General features: G+C 37.8%; 1 protein-coding gene across 1 annotated transcript in view; it reads left to right on the top strand.

Annotated features, from left to right (window-relative positions):
• Positions 1 to 20165, top strand: part of DDAH1 (dimethylarginine dimethylaminohydrolase 1) — a 158323-nt gene that overhangs the window by 96458 nt on the left and 41700 nt on the right. Inside the window, exon 2 of the mRNA XM_055402887.2 lies at positions 14041 to 14140. Within this exon, the coding sequence (XP_055258862.1) occupies positions 14041 to 14140 (100 nt within the window). The remainder of the gene's footprint in view (positions 1 to 14040; positions 14141 to 20165) is intronic.

The following is a 20165-nucleotide window of genomic DNA, read 5'->3' as shown; positions in this document are numbered from 1 at the left end:
TATTTTTTAAAGAAAATGCAGCCTTACGATTTTTAGCACATACAGCAATCATTGCATGTTTACTAATGAAGGGTTTCTGTCAATCAAGAAACAATTTTAGTAAACCTACTTGAATAAGGAAATAAAAATGTATTTTAATTGGCACAGTAGCATTTATTCAGCCCATGGTGCTATAGTGCAAATATAGTGTAAACTGCCTCATCTACACCACGTTTGAAAGTTGTTCTTCTTATAGCCTTGTATACTCTATTTATTTGCTTAATGAACTTTGCCTTGTCTGTTCAAGTGATCATAATTTCAAAATTGAAGGTTTCTGAATGAATAAAGTCATATACTACTACTACGTGGTGTAGCTGCCACAAAATTGAATTTAACAAGAAAATGGACAGGCAATTGAGAAGAAGTAGCACTTGAAGACTTTACATACCTACTACATCTGGAAAGTTCATTGCAATCCATTTATGTGTTTCCAGAGCTTTAATCCTGGTGCTGTGTAATCACAGTGAATATGCATAAAGCAGGGCTTTGCTGCCAGAGAGAGGTTTTTCTAACTGTTGCTGCAAATAGCTACCATACCTTGTAACAGCAATGGATCTAAATATCTCTTGGAGTCTCTTTCTTGGAATACTGTTGTTAGGAGGAATTGTCACCTCATTTCCTGCAGGATAGAGTCTGAAGTATAGTTCTCATGTTCCTTAGTTTTAGATTTTATGTCATTGACTTCGTCTTATTTCCAGTTCCGACTACTCTGCAGAAGTCTAGATTAATATATTCAAATGTGTTGTCCTCTCTATTTGAATGTCTAGAAGGCATTTCAATTTCAAAATGGCCAAAACAAAACTTGAATTTTCTTCCAAACTTGCCCTTGTTCTCTGCAGTTCCTCTATATAAAAATTGCTACCACCATTTACCCAGTTGATCAAGACCAAAACCTGAGTCATTCTTGACTCTTTCCTTTCCTTCACCCCCACATCTAATCCACCAGCAAGTCTTGTCAGCTCTCCTTAAAAACACATCTCCAATCCAGTCACTGTTCCTTTTCTTCACTATCATCACCCTTGTTCAAATCATCAATATCTTTCACTTGGTCTACTGCAACAGTCTCTTAACTAAGTTCCCTGTATCATCTTGCCTTGCAGTCCATTTTCCACAAAGCAGCTAGCCAGAATTACCTTTGTAAATGAAATCATGTCACTCCCCTCCCTCAAATTTCCAGTGGCTTCTGATAACACTTAAAATTCCAATCCTTTTTGCTGGTTTACTAAGTTCTATGTAATCTGTCCCCATCCTCAATCCCCTTGCTGCATATCTAATACCTTTCTGCATTCATTTTCTAAAGATACCATAGCAAAGTACCATAGACCAGGTGGTATAAATAACAGAAATTTATTGGTAAAGAATCTGCTTGCAATACAGGAGACACAGGTTCAATTCCTAGGTTAGGAAGATCCCCTGCAGAAAGAAATGGCAACCCACTCCAGTATTCTTGCCTGGGAAATCCCATGGGCAGAGGAGCCTGGTGGGCTACAGTCCATGGGGTCACAAGAGTCAGACACAACTTAGTGACTAAACCACCACCACCACATTTTCTCACAAACTTGCAGGCTAGAAGTGTGAAATTATGCTATAAGCAGGGTTGACTTCTCCTTGAGAAGCAAGTGGCCACCTTTTCCCTGTGTCTTCATTGCATCCTCCCTCTGTATCTGTCTGTGCTCTACTTTCCTCTTTGTGTAAGGACACCAGTCATATTGGATTAGGGCTCACCCTAGTAAGCCCCAATCAGTTTAACTTAATTACCTATTTAAAGGCCCTGTGTTCAAAGAGTCATATTCTGATGGTAGGACTTCAACATGTGAATTTGGGAGGGAGCCACTTCAGGTCATAATACTTGCCCTATCATAGTCCCACACTGACTATCTTTCTGTTCTGTTCTGTTTCTTGAACAAGTCACACTCGCTCCCACCTAAGGGCCTTTGCATTGCTTTTTGTTGGAATATTCTTCTCCCTGTTGGTCCTTTAGGTCATTTAGATGTCAGTATGCATGTCACATTTTCAGAAAGGTGTTTTTAGCCTCCCAATCTACAGTAACTACCACTTATTTTATATATCATGTCCGAGAATTAAATCTCTGCATAGTATCTACCTCTACCTAATATTTTTCTGTTTGTTATTTCTTGTCGATCCCTCCATATCCCTGCCAGAATACACACAAGGATTTTATCTTTTCACTGATGTATTTCCAGGGCCTAGAATAGTGCCAGATGTGTATAAAAATGTTGAATAGGTACTTGTTGAATGACCTGATAAATGAATCAATTTATTGGAGAAGGTAAAGAGAAGAGTTAATGATTACTGTGACAAATAGACCAAGGGGTAGTCTCCTCACTTGGGGGTCTTTAGAAATAAAGATGAATCTGCTTACCTTGGAAAGAGTGAGAGTTATCTAGAAGAAGTTACCCCACCTTGCGACTGGCCTTGGTTAAACAAAGTGAATATTTTAAAATTATGAGTAAATTTGTTATAACACTTCTAGAAGTCACAAAGTTGTTCATCTGTTCTTTCAGTGAACATATAGAGGGTCTACTGGGGCCAGATCTTTTGTTAGTAGAATGGCCTGAGGAACATGGGAGCATACAGAAGGCATATCAAATGGAGCCAGGGCTTGCAGCTGGGGCGGGAGCAGGGGTCTGCTGGCAGGTTTCTGAGGCAGCTTAGTACCTACAATGTATGAATTGTGTACTGGAGATACAAAATATTTCTCATACTTTCAGTCTGTTTGCCTTTATAAATGGCAACATGCAACTTCTCTGAATTCATAGAAAATTACGGGCACTTCAAACTTGATGTCTGGTGCTTATTTTGGATGGTGTGCACAGCAAATTTTTATGCTTCTCAACTTTCGGGAAAATTAGTTTAAAATTTTAAAAACATGTCAATTCTCTAGTTTTTAACATACTAAATCTTGCAGGCCTTTTGGCAGCTGACACTTATTTCCCTTTGGTATTTGGTGATAAATCATATTTTTATTTGTTCTCTGCAAACAGAGTATCAGTGGCTCTTAGAAACTCAATACACGTACTGTGTCATTATCAACAAGGAAATGGACCGCTTGAATGAGTACATTTATATCAAGAGAGTGACAAGACCAGCAAGAGCCCCTGCTTTGCTTTTCATTTTAAAACTACACGTTGTTTCCAGCCTTCTTCCCCAAAACTTTCTTGCTGTGATATCTTAATGCATGGGCCTTTGAAAATCTAGAACTTTGCTGTTTTGTCTTCATGTTCTCTCCACATAATGACAGGGGTCTTGCCCAGAGCTATTTTTGTTTGTCCTGTGTACTCTGACCCCACTGGGTTTCTTTCTGTATTTCTATCTAACCTTCCTATTCACATTCCTCCGGACCTAAGTCCTGGTTCAGAGATGAGAGTACTGAACATTAACTTCCAACTCTGACATGTGGAGCCATAGCAATTATGCTTTATCTACAGATTAAGGCAATGTAATACTTCCTGGGGTGCTTTTCACTTAACCAATTATTTATAATCTTCTGTTTTCTATGAGCAGAGTGGTCTTCATGTGATAAGTGACACTTAATCAACATGCTTATCAGCCAAGATACTGGGTGCTATCAGTTAAAATAGCATCTTACATATTGTGTCATTTGTTGAATGGCAAGTCATGGCATAGTCCCAGAGAGAGGAAAGTCTTCCATTAGTAGTTGTTTCTACATCAGAATTTAATGAGTTTTAGCAGTTTTGTCTTGTTATGGACTCTTTAGCTATTGCTTATCAATTTTGTTATATAAACAAATGAGTTTCTGTTAGCTGCAGCTAAGAGAAAACTCAAATAAAATTAAGGAAATGAAAAATCTACTGTGTCAGAATTCCAGGGTTCTAGGACTGGTCCATTCATCAGCTCACAATGTCATCAACGATCCAGGCTCTTTCTGTCACTCTGTCCTGTCATGCTAGGTGATATCATGTTGTCAGACCAGTCCAGTTCCAGGTACCATACAGGACAATGTACCATTCAGAAAGAAGTGGGATTATGTTTCCTTCTATGTCTCCAGAAACTCAACAGACTTCTCCTCCATGGCTAAAAGTAGGTCATTTCACCAGTCCCTGCTAAGAGGGATGGACTGATTTAGACTAGGAGATACCTGAAGGGATGTGGCATAATTAACTATGATAATCCATCTAAAACCACCTATCACAATGCCTGGGACTTAGAAAGAGCTTAATAAATTTTACTTAATGATGAAAGTTAAGTCTGTGGCATTTAAATTGTAAGAGTGTCAGAGTTTTGAGTAGTTAAGAGAGAGACTTCTCAGATCTTGAAGATACTTATTCTGTGTTCAGGAGAGAGATGATAAGGATCAATTGCATGTAGTTAGCACCTGGAAAGCCCATCTACAGTGCTGGCTTGTAGGACCAAACCTCAAATTTTTAGAAAGAACATATAGAAAGACCCTACTCATAGGAAGAGACTTGGGTAAGTTACTAGAACAGTACTCCAGGGAAAAGAATAAAAAAGCAGTACCTAGGTATGTAGTCTTAAATGGGACAAAGCGTAAAGAGTTAATACTACATCCCAGAGCATTGACCTGGAGCTTGTTAAATCCTTTTTTCAGGTCATGATTGACCCTGGGGATTGGGTAGGAATGAAACCAAAGTTGATGAAATCTATACTTTATATGGATATGAACAAGCACACAGAAGTTAACAGCAAAGCAAGGCCTGATATACAAGAAAGGCATTATTCTACGTAATATAATTATTCTCCCTGTTGGGAGGTAAAAAACAGTACTCTGGGTTACTAAAAAACATAATAATAAAATACAAGTATCAAAAGTTAGCATTAAGACACACACACACACCTTATTTTCTAGGTATAGTTTTTCCCACTGCAGCAGAATCCTTCCATTCACCTCTGAGGTTCCTATCCTAGGATCTTTTAATCCACTTTTGGATCAGTCTTATCTTTCCCCTGCATCCATATACCCAGCTTCTTGCCTTTCTTCTTGGCTGCGCAGCTTGTGAGCTCTTAGTTCCCTGACCAGGATGGAACCTTGCCCCTGCAGTGGGAACTTGGACTCCTGATTACTGGACCGCCAGGGAAGTCCCCAGACTCTTGCTTCTGATTGAATTTGGTTAAATACTAGAATACTTTACTCATAAATAACCATCTGGGGTGTTTTTAGTAAACTCTCTAGAGGGTAAATGGAATTACAGTTAGAGTCACATTTATGAATGCCAAAAATTGTTTTGAGACTACAACTGTTAGAAATCTCGAGCTGGAAATGATCTCATTCTTAAGCTCTGCCCTCTCATCTTACAAATATGGAAACCAAGATTTTAAATATCCTGGTTAATTTTTAGAATTTGTCACTGGAAATAAACCAGTAAGTTTAGAAATCTAAGAAATCAGTGGGGGCGGGAAATGCAATGGATATTTAATAATATTATTACAAAGGTTCAGTAAGAGAGACATGAACTAGGTGGTTATAAAACTTTCACACACATACATCCTATAAATACTATGAGTTCCCAGAATAATCACAGAACTAATGACATTTATTTGACTGATAAGTTTTGAAGATTTTGATGTATTAAGTAATTTTCAGTTCTACTGACCATTTTCCTAACACAGTAAGCCTTTCCTTAATTTTTCATAGACGAAGTTGAGCTATTTATAATCTAAGGATCATCCAGAAACCTTTCTGTTTCTAAAGAAGAATTCCAGATGACCCTCCAGCAGTAACAGATTGCTGTTATGATTTTGATTTCTTAGCTTAAATGTTACTTCCTCAGAGTGATCTTTCTTGACCTACTGTATCATGTACCCACCTTATTTCTCAAAGCACACAATTGTTTCCTCCAATATCCCTTATCATAATGTGTAACTCTTTAACGTGTATTACCCTAAGGGCACTATATAACAGGGATCATGTCCTGTTTTTGATGGCCACTGACCACTGTCTATCATGGTGTCTAGCTCACAATGCAAACTCAATATTTACTGAACAAATGAAACAAAATAAGATTGGAATGGCCCAAGGCACAGTTTTGCTTTGTATTGCTATTTACATATTTACTTTGATCATTTTAATTTTTATGAGCATGTATTAGATTTGTAATGGAATTGCAACTTGTTTTCTTCATTTAAAAACTTAATTGTAGAAGATTTCAGTAAATAATAGATCATGGAGATCTTCCCTGGTGGCACAGGGGTAAAGAATTTACCTGCCAATGCAGGAAACATGGGTTCAATCCCTGATCCGGGAAGATCCCACATGTTGCAGAGGAATTAAGTCCATGTGCCACAACTGCTGAGCCTGTGCTCTAGAGCCGGGGAGCACCAACTACTGAGCCCACAAGCCGCCACCACTGAAGCCTGTGTTCAAGCTCCACAACAAGAGAAGCCACCACAAAAAGCCTGCATACCACAGCCAGAGAATAGCACCCACTCACCACTACTAGAGAAGACCCCACATAGCAGTGAAGTCCCAGTTCAACCAAAAATAAATAAACAAATCTTTTTTAAAAAATAATGGATTAAGGAAATGAATGGGTCTGGAATCCTAAATTTATTTAAATCATTATTTTCTTGGGAATTTCTTAAGAACATTTTAAGAACTAGTACACTATATTCTGAACAACTTGGAAATGAACATTTAGTTCAACATTTTGCTTCAGATCAAAGCCTTTTTAAATACATTTTTAAAAAATTTGGGGTTCTCTCTATAGTTTTCTATTGCTATCATAAACATAGCATTAAAAGAACACCGATTTATTATCTCACAGTGTTTATAAGTTGGAGGTCTGGGCACAGTGTACCTGGTTGTCAGCTGGACTGTATTCTCACCTGGAGGTTAGGTCTTCTTCTAGGCTAATTCAGAATTCTGTTGTTGACAGAATTCAATTCCTTAGGATTGTAGGACTAAGGTCCCTGAGGTTTTGCTAGCTAGCATCTGGGAGTTGCTCTCAGTTCCTAGAGGCCACCTGGTAGGCCCCCTCCATAGGCAGTTCCCAACGTGGCTGTTTGCTTTCTTTCAGAACAGTTAGAGAACATATTTCTGACTTCTTCCATCTCTGACCTTTAAACCCTCTTTTAAGGGTTCACCTGATTAGATCTGGCCCATCCAAGATAATCTCTGTTTTGAGTAACTCAAGTCAACTGATTAAGGACCTGAACTACATCTTTACCTGTGCTGTGAAATGTAACTTAATCACAGGAGTGATAACTCATCATGTTTGCAAGTCCTTTCGAAACTCAAAGGGAGAGGTTTACACATGGCATGCCCATCAGGGGATGGCTGTCTTAGGTACCATCTTGGAATTCTTTATGGGAAGCCTACCATACTTCCCAGTGTGGCAGAAACCCTTCTCAGATGCTCTCCAGATTGATTGAATTGGTTTGGAGTGTATCCACATGTCCATATGCTATTGTAATCTCACTGTAATTAAAATATATTGTTGACTATTTAAAGATTTTTATGCAACTAATTTCTCATAATATAATCTAGAAATTGGAAGAATGAAGTAATGACTCCTAAAATTCATTAGCCTTAGTTGGTATACACTTAAGAAAGCAAAATTTAGGATCTTTAGAAGTCAAAATCAAAGTTCACATTGCTAGAAAGTTGTACCTCTGTCCCTGTCCTCCTCAAGAATATCTTAGTCCACATTTTTTTTAAACAAATAGATTTAAGTGACTATATGTTCTGCCTGCAATGCAGGAGACCTAAGTTTGATCCCTGGGTTAGGAAGATCCCCTGGAGGAGGGAATGCAACCCACTCCAGTATTCTTGCCTGAAGAATTCCCATGGACAGAGAAGCCTGGCGGGCTATAGTCCATGGGGTCACAAACAGTTGGACGTTACTGAGTAAATAAACACACACAGCACAATATGTTTTTATGAATATTATAGATTCTCACAGTCACTTCTAACATTAGTTTTCATTTAAATGCACAGTGGTTAGCTAAATTGTCTTTTTGTTAGTGACAAACTGTATAGCAAAGAAGAACACAAGCTTTAGAGTAAAACTCTCTAAGGTCAGATTTCAGCTCTACTGCTCTAAGACACTGGGCAAGTCACAACCTTGCCTTGGCTTTCTCATCTGTAAAACAGAAACACTGTTACTACTTGTTTCATTGGATTAGGAAGGTTAGGTAAATTCAATAGGAGTTCTTAGTAGAGTGTCTGGCTGGGAAGACTATATGAATGTTTGCTACTATCATTGTTAACTAAATTCTTCCTAAGAGTTTTGCCCTAAAATTAGAATGTAGAAGAGAATCTCAATGTGTTATTATTTAGAAATTTTTAAGTTTGAATCATTTAGTATATTAAACTCCTTTTTGACATTTTTTTTGGGGGGTGGTGGTTTTGGTTAACTTTAGTAATTTCATTAGTACACGTGGAAAAGTTAAGGGAGAAACCACTGAATAAACCTAAGGCATCCCAAAGTTGAAGGGTGTCGATTAAAATGCTGGCCATCCTTGCATCCTTGGCGAACATTCCCGCCGTAGTTTATAATCCTATTCATACTGTTAATTACATCACACCTTAGCATCCTAGGGCCCTAACATACAGAAATGTCATCTATCTCTGATGTGAAGAGATCATGGAATCCAGAGTAGACTTAAATGTACAGAGTTGGAAAAGAGAAGACATGAGCTCCAGTTCCAATGTGAGCTGCACTCTGTGATAAGACTTCAGTAGAATCATGATCATGCAGTGCAGTGCAGATGAACATGAACATGGGCATGGGCTCAGGAAGGTTGACTCAAGTCAGTCAGCCTCCCTTAGCCTTGGTTTACTTATATGTAAAATGGGTATATCATTGTGTACGCTTCCTACCTTTTGGAGTTATTCTGAGCATCACAACAAATATTCTATCTTACTGTCGTTATATATTCATAAGGTACGTCTTCCGCACTGGATAGCTAACTTCCCAGGGACAAGAACTATAGTTTTGTGAGGTTTTTTAATCTTTGCAACCTGGTTTTGTTTTTTTTTTTTTTTTGAAGCTGACATCCACTAAGTGTTTATTGAACTTGAAATGTTGATCAAATGAGAAAATACATGTGAAAACATGATATGGACATTAAGTATTGTTACAAAATCACTCAAATATGCTAGTTCAGGTGGCCACAGTGGCTGAAGATGTACTGATTAACAAAGAACATGAAGGTGGCATAAACAAATGAAGGTTTTTGTGTGACCAGGGACAACACAGTACAGCTTTGATGAAAGTTCCAAGACAGCTGTGTCATGACAAGTCGAAGACATCACATCCGCTTCTTGAGTGACTTCCTCAGCAGTCACACTTAACACTGATCAGCAAAACAAAATCAGTGGCAAATTGAGAAAATGAAACCATTTCACTACTAACAAAACTATGTTGCTGCTATTCAGTTCTTCAGAACTAGACCAGGATGACAGGATAATTTTTAAGATAATATGATGAGATCAAAGGGATTCAGAACATTTAAATGGATGGGCACTGAAAACCTAGTTGTAATAGTGTTGACAGCACTGCTCCCATCACAGGGCAGAACTATAGGTGACTGATGCCTGTCAGCTGCAGACAGGCCAATGCCAAGGGCCTCGTTTGTAGTCAGAACATCTGGCAGCCCATTGAGCAGAAGCAGCTAAAGGAAAGTGGCTTGGCAAACAGAGGTGCGGTTCTTAATGGAGCGCAGCACAGAATGGTTCATTTTGCCTCACGAGCACAGTCACAGCATCTGAAGGGAAGGTGGGAAACATTAACAGTGAACGTTGTTGAAAATATGCATCAAAGACAACTTTGGATAGGGCTAACTGGAAAACGTTGGCCTCTAAATAAAGAGTATTGCAACTAATTATGGTGTGTTGCAAACTATTCTAGAATACAACTTGCCAATAAAAATGTGTAAAGGTTTTTTTTGTTTTGGTATTTTGTGTTTGGAGGAATTTTGCAAGAAGAAAAGGAGAGTTAGGATCAAAATGTTTTATTTCATAATGAAAATTGTATGTTTTATTTTTATTTTTTTGAAAGAGAGCCAGAACCCAAAGCACTAAGTTAATTTAAGGCAAAATAATAACGATACCAACTACTGGTTTTGCACACAATGTGTCAGGTGCTGAACTAGGCACTTTCTGTATATTAATTTGTTACTCACATAATCACCATTAAAGAGAACACGTTATCCCACTAGCCAATTAGAAAACTTGGGCTCAGAGACGTTAACTCATCCCAAGTCATATTGCTAATAAGTGATAGAGTGCTGTGCTTTGTCGTTAGTCGTGGCCGACTCTTTTCAACCCTTTGGGTTGTAGCCCCCAAGGCTTCTCTGTCCATGGGATGTTCCAGGTGAGAATACTGGAGTGGGTTGCCATTTCTTCTACAGGAGATATTCCTGACCCAGGAATCGAACCCACATCTCCTGTGTCTCCTGCACTATAGGTGGATTCTTTAGCCACGGAGCCATCGGGTTAGCTCAGTATATGACACAGCCTGTATTCAGATCCTCACTTCTTGCCATCACTGTGAGAATCCAAAAGGAATGAAATGAGAAGGCAGGATGATGACGTGAACATGACAGGACAAATGAGGGAACAGAAATGAGAGCCGTGAAAGAAAGTCAAAAGAGAGTAGAACAGAAAAGGTAAGAAAAGGAGACCAGGCATTAGGAAGGAGTAGACATTCTTTAGACGAGCCCTTTTGAGTGTAATGTCTTCAATAACTGTAATCATTCTGTACCATCTTGGCTGACACTCTTTTGAGTGCTGTGGAACATCTTCCAGGACAAGCCCACTTCCCACCTCGTGTATTACCTCCAGAGGGCTATTTCAAAGCAGAGATTATACAAGAAATCTACCACATAGCCTGGCAACTTCCAGATGCTGGAATGAAATCAAATTGGATTGATTTAAATTTAAATGTGTCCTCAATGTTTGTGCCCTGACTTTACATTGGCTTTGCAGAAAAGACTAATTTTAATTCACTAGAAAGCAGATGGGATCTGTCATAGGGTGGTAAAACACAAGAAACTCATCCAAATGTAAGAGAAAGCAGCAGCTTTTCTCTTGGAGGTCAGTTTCATAGTACAAGTTACAAGTACTGAGCTACCCGGGAAGCCCCACCTCAGATAGTACCTCAAATAGTACCAGCTCTTGAAAGACGTGTGGTTTGTATGATCGGAAGCAGCAAGTGTGGCCTGAACCCCCTGTGGCCAGGAAAGAAACCTGTCCCAAAGGGTGGGAGGAGAAAAGATGGGGCAAAAAGAAATGAGAATATAAACCTAAAAAAATATATGGGGGAGTTGGGGTGACTCAAGAGGGAGTTGATATACGTATAATTATGGCTGGTTTGTGTTGTATGGCAGAAACCAACACAACATTGTATGTAGAATGCATGTAGAGTGAAAAGGGAAGAAGTTCTTGTAAATTTTTTAGGATCAAGTATGAAAATAAGCTAGTTAAGTTTAAATTAAGGTTGTTTCTCTAATTTGCCATTTTTATTCATAATTTCATGAGCTAAAGTGACCCATTCAACTCAACCTTTGGAAGTAATACTGTTTGTTCTGAGAGTTTCTCTCCATCCTGAGTAATGCTAATTTCCACTCTGCAAGTTTACTGTCTCAGTGAAAGGCGGGTGTTCCTTGGTCTTTTTTTTTCTCTTGAAATTTAATTATGTCAACATTAAACACAGCCATGAAACCATAGACTGGGCAGTTTCTTGAAGGCTCATGGTTTGGAACTTTTCCACAAATATTCCCACTTCTATAATTATATTTAGTGTTCTAACTACCTGAATAACTGGCTTGCTATGGGCCGTGTGTCAGGGCAACTCTGGGTTTTGTTTGCAATCAAGTTTGTCTGCTTCATGTAACCCCTGTGCCAAGAGTGTGGGGTCCTGAATGGAGTTGAGCCTCTGGTTTTCTTCTCCAGAAATTTCACTGGGGTTAGCCCTGCCCATCCGATGCTGTATCATCCTGCAATTCTTAAAATTGTTTACTTAATGTTTAAAACATTTTTTAACTTGTCCACACCCTTAACTCGGAAAGTAATAGTATCAGCTGTGTTTATGGTATGGACCTATCCTAATGACTTTGTGTGTATAGATATGACTGAATTTTTTTTTAAAGTCCTTACACAAAAGCCAGTTTTTTCGTGTTGGTGCAGCTGTTTAACTTTTAAGAAACCACATGCATTTTATCCTCTAAAAACTTTAATTTGAAAGATATAGGACTTTAAAGTGCAGTATTTATTAGCCTCCCTGCTTCTGTCTCTTTAAACTCTTAATTAAGAATTGAATACAGTTCCTGAGCTGAAATATTACACGTAAACTTTTCAGATCAAAAATACTTATTGCTGAATTCCTAGTAATCTTTGAAAGGTTAACTTATAAGGGAAGCAGTGGCATTCGTAATAGAAACCAAAGGTAACAGTAGCTCAGTTCTCATAATTTCTCCAAACTCAGTGAATTTTCCATGGACACAGAGGCAGATGCAGGAAGAAAACAGTTGTGTGTTTTCCTGGGTTCACTGTAGCCCAACAAGTCATGGTAAATATTAGTTTACTTCTATCTTATGCTATAGCAACGATTCCACTTCCTGTTACATAGGAAAACCTGTTGTTAAAAGAACTCACTAGATGTATTTATTACATGAAGACCATTTCATCCATGGAAACAACTTTTTATTGTTCTGAGTCACTCTAGTTTGTGGAATTTTTACATGAGTTCCAGGACAAAGATGAGATGATATATTTATTTTATTTTGTATTTTCTTTAATATTTTTTGACTGCATGAATGTCGGGCTTGCTGTCAAAGTATGTCCATGTTTTTATTACTTTAGAAGTTACTCTGCTGTATTTATGTCTCCTAAACTCTTCATTGACGATTCACTATGTGTACTGGGCATGCTGTATTTTGGGGGAACTTTTGCCAGAAGAAGTTTTGCTTTTCCCAGTGTCATGCGATCTCTTGTTTTTCCCTTAGTCTCTATTCATGTCTTCTCAATGTATGTCTTTACCATGTTAAAAGTTATGCAGACCCTCAGAAATATTTAAATTGTTTTGTTGAACTGTTGGAAGGACTTAAATTGTGAGCTTCAAAGGGCATTTGTCATGCCTTATATTTTACTCTTGTATTAAAGTAAACCTTACTCTAAGTGCACCCTAGTCCAGCCCGGAGTATCTCTGTGCTGTAGACTGATCCCTGAAGTCATAGAAAGTCTCTGAAATTCATTTTCTGGTATTCTTTGGTTTGATTACAATTACTGTATTTATTAATCACCTGTAGAGACCTAGGTTAAAATTTAAATAACAGTTCAGATTTACAGAGAAGCCATAGATGTTCTGATATTTTAGCAACTATTTGAATAGAAAACAGTAACAGTCAAGAGGGCTGAGATTTCAAGTTATTGGTTATTGTCTGACTTAAATTAAATCTTATATTTTTCTGGCAAGTGTAGCTGGGTTAAGTATTCTGTCTCCCACATTTCTCAACTCCTGTACCCTAAGCAGTCACACTTACAACACTGTCCTCTAAGTAGTCTATTCCAATAGACAAAAAAGAGAGAGATCCTAATATTGACTTGATTTTAGACTAGAAGGGGACAAAACAGACAATTTCTAACAGGTAATTTCTTCTCTTGCAAATGATCATGGCTGGTTCAATATATACTACACTTATATATTCACGAGCTTCCCTGGTGGCTCAGATGGTAAAGCGTCTGGCTGCAATGTGGGAGACCCGGGTTCAATCCCTGGGTCAGGAAGATCTCCTGGAGAAGGAAATGGCAACCCACTCCAGTACTCTTGCCTGGAAAATTCCATGGATGGAGGAGCCGGGTGGGCTACAGTCCATGGGGTCACAAAGAGTTGGACACGACTGAGCGACTTCACTTTCACTTTATATATTCACGAGAGTATGCTTGTGTGTGTTTGTGTGCACGTGGGAGCATAATTCAGTGATCTTAAGTTTTAGATGACTGGTTTTCTTGTTAGAAAATGGTAAGAATATTAATCTGAATCATTTTATTTTCAATAGGTTGACATGATGAAAGAAGCACTAGAAAAACTTCAGCTCAACATAGTAGAGATGAAAGATGAAAATGCAACTTTAGATGGTGGAGATGTCTTATTCACAGGTAGTGTTGTATTTACTTTTTCCTATCTAAAAATATTTCTAATACCTTTCCTATATCCCTTTGCTTAATTATAGGTTTTTATTAATTACCAATGAAAGAGTAATTTGGAAAATACAGAGAAGCACAAAAGAAAGAAAACGAAAAATGACCTTTCATTCAAAGATAATCATTTCAATATCTGGATTATTGAATAATTTTTTATTGAATATTAAAGTACCTTTAGTACTTTTGTATGCATGTGGTTGCTTATTTTACATGTTATCAGTATATATATATCATTTTATAGGTTGTGTCTATTGTGTTCTTCCACAACTTTAGCTTAAGAGTTGCATAGTTTTGCATTGTGTGACAGTATATCCAGTCTGTATTTGAAAAATTCTTAATTCAAGATCTGTCATTTAAAAATAATTTTTTTCCCAGATGGCAAGATAAATTTAAATAATTTTCAGTGTAAACTGGCTTGACTTAATGCCAGGTGAATAATAGCAGAACTCAACAAAATGTAAATAGCTGATATTATTATTGATCTAACTGGAATCCATTTTTATAATGGGTACTACAGAAATGGTAATTTTAGCATTTAACTTTTCCAGCTCTTTATGATCATATTATTATTGTTTTTCTAAAGTCATGTGCTAAAATCTGGGTCCCCAGAGTCATGCTAGACATATTGACCAACAAGACATCAATAATAATTTTTAATTGATAATGAGAGTTTGTTTTCCCCTACTTGTCAAAGAATAAATATCTGTTTCACAGATGTAGCCCTAACAGCAGAGGCTGGTCCCCAGAGATCTGGGGACATGGTCCCATGTGGCCCACTGGAAGCCTGGAGATTCTTGGAAGTTTAATATTTTAGCTGATGTGAATTTTATATCAAATCCCATGTATATAGAAAAAAATATAGTCATTTTCATTTTAATATAAAAATAATGTTTCATATATCTTACATTTTGATATAGTTAATGTTCCTGGAGGAGAAAGTTTTTACCCGGAAACTCTGCGTAGTTCCTTGCTTGGTTTCACATACCTATGGGTGGGGGCACTGTCACTGAGCCTCAGGGGATGCCATTTTTCTCATAGGTTTGTGAAGAGCCCTCCCCTGGAGTTGTGCCCTGCACGACCTGTGCTACCACTGTCATAGGCAACGGCCCTGTCTCTGGGGTTTGTTGTGCACACCCATTGAGCCCTAAGAACACAGAGCAAGGGGTCAGAGAGGCCTACGCTGCATTCTCAGCTCAGGCATTCTTTGAATCTGCCTAGTAAGTTCCACTTAGAATATTCTTTGTGTCTCCCATTGATGGCACTTTTAATTCTTTTTAGCAGTACAGAACAACAGCCTATTTCTCTTAGAAAATGGGCTTTTGTGATAAGCTAGGTGTGTAAATCACACTTCGTTACAATAAAACTTTTTTTACCAGAACATAGCCATAGAATAAATAACTTGTTGTAAGCAGGTACAGATACTATTTGAAGAATGATTTAAAACAAGCTGTGTTCACAGCCATTTAGTTACCTCAACAGCTGAGCTGAACAGATTCCCTAAAATCTTCTCATTGTTACAGCAAGGCTTAGGAACCCCTTCCACTTGTCAAAGGTCTTTCCATAGCATCTCAAGCCTGTTGTTTTTCCCATAACTTCTAATTAAGTCCTGAGCAATGAGACTTGCCTTGGACACTATGTGTAAGCTTTGTTTTGATAATATTCGGTGCTTAATATTTTTAAAGTTATGTTATTAAAAACAGAGATAGTGTTGTAATATTAAGATCTTTATCTGCTTGGCCTCTCATTCATACCTAATGTGTGGTCCTACCTTCTATTCCTAATTCTCAACTTTTTTGCTTCCTTAAGATTGTAGTAAAATATATTTAACCTAAAATGTGCTAGTCTGATGATTTTTCAGTGTATAATTCAAGCGGCATTAATTGCATTCACAACATTGTACAACCATCACCACTCAGTTTTTATATTGTGCAGAGTTGAGTAAGAGACAAAATCTGGAGCACTTCCCATGTGCTCTGTGTCCCCTTCCTTCTGTGACTCAGAGCTTCATGAATAATTGATCAGGAAATGGACAGAAGGAAAGCAACTTCCAACTCTAGTTCCACTGGGAAATCTGTCAGTCAGGCAAGCAGCTACTGGTAGAATGTGTTTCAATCCTTTTTCTCGTAGATAGACAACATCAATTTTCCTCTACTTTCATTGATTTATTTTTGTGAAATATGGGGCATATAAAGAAAAGTTATAAAATGTTTATGTACAGTTTCAAGACCAATAATATAATGGACACCTGAGTACCTAACACCTGGCTTATGAAACAGAACATTGCCAGGACCATAGAAGCCCCAGTCCCAAACTTTCTCTCCTCCCAGCATGAGGTATACCCTGTCTTGAATTTTGTGTTAATCACTGCCTTGTCTTTTTTCAGTTTTGCCTCAATATGTGCACTCCTAAATTATATATTGTTTAGTTTTGCTTTTCTTATGACTTTATATAATTAAGGTGATATTATATGAAAACTCTTGTATGATTTTTCTGCCTTTGATCTAACTTGATCCATGTAGCTGGAGCTCATTCATTATCACAGCTGTGTCAAATTTTATAGTAAAAATGCACCATGATGCATGATGTATTTATTCATTTTACTGCTGATATATATTTGAGTACTTTTCAGTTTTTTTTTTACTGTCTTAAATGCTGCTATGTACAGTTTTGTTGTATCTCCTGAGTACATATATAAGTTTCTTTAAAGAGCAAGAAATAGAATTTCAGGTGATAGACTCTCATTCTACTTCAATGATTATATGATTTCCTTCTTTAATCTATTTATGTGGTTAATTATATTAACTGATTTCCTGATATCAATGATCAAAGTTTACATCCCTGGGATGAAATCAAACTTAATCAAGATATATCCTCTTTTTATTACAGTGTTGTATTTAGCTTTTTTAGGGCTTCCCTGGTGACTCAGCTGGTAAAGAATCTGCCTGCAATGAGGGAGACCCGGGCTCAATCCCTGGGTTGGGAAGATCCCCTGGAGAAGGGAAGGGCTACTCACTCCAGTATTTTTGCCTGGAGAATTCCATAGACTGTATAGTCCTTGGGGTCACAAAGAGTCACATGACTGAGCAACTTTCATTTCATTTCACTGTATTTAGTTTGCTGATAATTGTTTAAGATTTGTTTCTGTGGCCTACAACTTTTCTTTCTTGTTATCCTTGTCTGGTTTTGGTTGAAAGTATGTTAACCTCATATAAAATGTATTACAGAATATTTTCCTGTGTTTCTATTCTCTAAGATCAGTAAAACTTTAATTGTGCATTACTTGAACTTTGGTAGAATTTACCTATTAAGGCCCTGTAGTCCTTGTGATTTCCTTGTGGGAAGATTTTCAACTGATTTTGTTTTTGTAATAATTATGTGACTATTGAGATTTTTTTCTGAGCCAATTTTAGTGAGCTCTGTTTTCTGAGATTTTATTTATTTCATCTAAGTTTTTAAAATGTTGGGTATAAAGTTATTCATATTTTCTTAATATCTGTTTTAAGTTCTACAACAATTTACAGCTATGTCCCCTTTCATTCATGATGTTTATTTGGGCCTTCATTTACTTGCCAGAGATCTGTCAATTTCATTAACCTTTTCAAAGAACTAACTTTAGGCTTTTTGAACCCTCTCTCTTGTATGTTTACTTTTCTCTTCCTGTTTCTACCTTTATTTCCTTCCTTCAAATTTCGTTTTCATTGTTCTTTTTTCCTTTAATTGCAAAGTGAAATCTTGTCTCTTTATTTTGAAACTTTCCTCTTCTTAATGTAAGCATGTAAGTACTACCTTCTAAGTAGTGCTTTAGCTGAATCCTTTATGTTTTGATATGAATATTTTTGTTATTAACTCAAAATGTTTTCCATTTTCCATTATGATTTATTCTTTGGCTTATTAGTGGATAATGATTTTTTAAAAAAAACATATTGATCATTATTATAAGTTGCTGGGATAACAATTCATTACTGTGATAACTGATAAATATAAAGCATTTATCCTATTTTTTCTTTGTGAACTCTGCTTCAGGTAGACCAAATACTTGATTGAGAAAAGTTTTTTAGAATTCTACCCAGTAAATGTAGATCCTTAATAAAACAAAGGACCTGTGCAATGATCATCAAAGCATGTAAAACTTTTATATGAGGGGCTTTCCCGGCAGTCCAGTGGTTAGGACTTCAGGCTTCCAATGCAGAGGGTATGGATTTGATCCCTGGTCAGAAAACTAAGTTCCCACAAGCTTCAAAGCAGGGGGAAAAAAAACAGATAAAGGAATGAAACAACAACAACAATAAAAAAAAAAAAAACCTTTACATGAAAGCTTGATGGGGAGCTTTATGATGGAGGAATCAAGCTGATACTACATGAACACTCTTGTGATTTTAGTATCACTGAAAATGTGACAGTCAGGATATGATGTGCTTCGGGATGTGATACAATAGACGTGTAACCCCACCTCTGATGCTTTTGAACTGTGGTGCTGGAGTAGACTCTTGAGAGTCCCTTGGACTGCAAGGAGATCAAACCAGTAAATCCTAAAGGAAATCAGTCCTGAATATTCATTGGAGGTACTGATGCTGAAACTGAAGCTCCAATACTTTGGCCACCTGATGCAAAGAACTAACTCACTGGAAAAGACCCTGATGCTGGGAAAGATTGAAGGCAGGAGGAGAAGGGGATGACAGAGGATGAGATGGTTGGATGGCATCACTGACTCGATGGACATGAGTTTGAGCAAGCTCTGGGAGTTAGTGATGGACAGGAAAGCCTGGTGTGCTTCAGTCCATGGGCTCACAAAGAGTCGGGACACAGCTGAGCAACTGAACTGATAGCCCCACCACTGAAGTAGTCCTGTCCCCCCAAAAAAAAGAGCAAGAATCTAATGAAGTTTCTACATAGACTATCAATTTGCCAAAAATACAAAGGATAAAGGAACAATTTAATGTTAGTATGCAAGGAGGGGCTTCCCTGGTGGTTCAGACAGTAAAGAATCTGCCTGCCATGCAGGAGATGCAAAGATGTTGGTTCAGTCTCTGGGCTGAGAAGATCCCCTGGAGAAGGGCATGGCAACCCACTCCAGTGTTCTTGCCTGGAGAATCCCATAGACAGAGGAGCCTGGTGGGCTACAGTCCATGGGGTCGCAAAGAGAGGGACAAGGCTGAAGCAACTTCACACATGCGCGCGCGCGTGCACACACACACACACATAAGGAAACAACCAAATCCAGAATGTAGGAAAGTCAGTAGGATAAATGACCTGATTTCTTCTATGAAAGAATAAGGTGAGGAAGGAAAAGAAAAAGAGGGTGAGTGGTTATAGAAGAAAATGACATGAGACATATAACAACCCAAATACTGTTTACTATTCTGATTCCAGAACTTCAGTTGTTTTTATCAGAAAGGCCATTTAAGGAGTATAGCCTGCCATACTGCTAGATACAAACGTCTGGCTTACTTTTTAAAAACATAAGCAGTTTGCTTTTCTTTGTACTTTTGAGAGAGTCATTTCCTGGACAAGTTGATAAGAAGTCTAGGGATCCCCAAGGAGAGAGAATTCTCAAGGAGGAAGAAAGGACAAACTTTTTTTTTCCTCTACATTCCTTAGGATTGTATAACAATAATGTATCCTGCCTGAGGACAGTCCCTGGATTAAACCTTCTGACTAATTCTGTTATCTTAAAATGTAAATTATGGGAGTAGGTCTGGTGAGGTCTTTACAACCTCCAGACATTCTTTGGATTCATTGGAGAGTATATAACTCCATTGCTAACACTAGCAAGCGGGTACTCTTTCTGCCCCCTTCTGATGCCTATGTCAGAAGCTTTCTCTATCTCCTTTATACTTTAATGAAACTTTATTACACAAAACTCTGAGTGATCAAGCCTCGTCCCTGGCCCCAGATTGAATTCCTCTCCTCCGGAGGCCAAGAATCCCGGTGTCTTTGAGTGGTTCAGCAACAACCTTTCACTTTTAAATGGAAAAAGTGT

This window comes from Moschus berezovskii, chromosome 4 (genome assembly GCF_049115385.1).
Source record: "Moschus berezovskii isolate FMDL1 chromosome 4, NW_MosBer_1.0, whole genome shotgun sequence".
Taxonomy (NCBI): domain Eukaryota; kingdom Metazoa; phylum Chordata; class Mammalia; order Artiodactyla; family Moschidae; genus Moschus; species Moschus berezovskii.
This window is presented reverse-complemented; position numbering and strand designations above follow the sequence as displayed.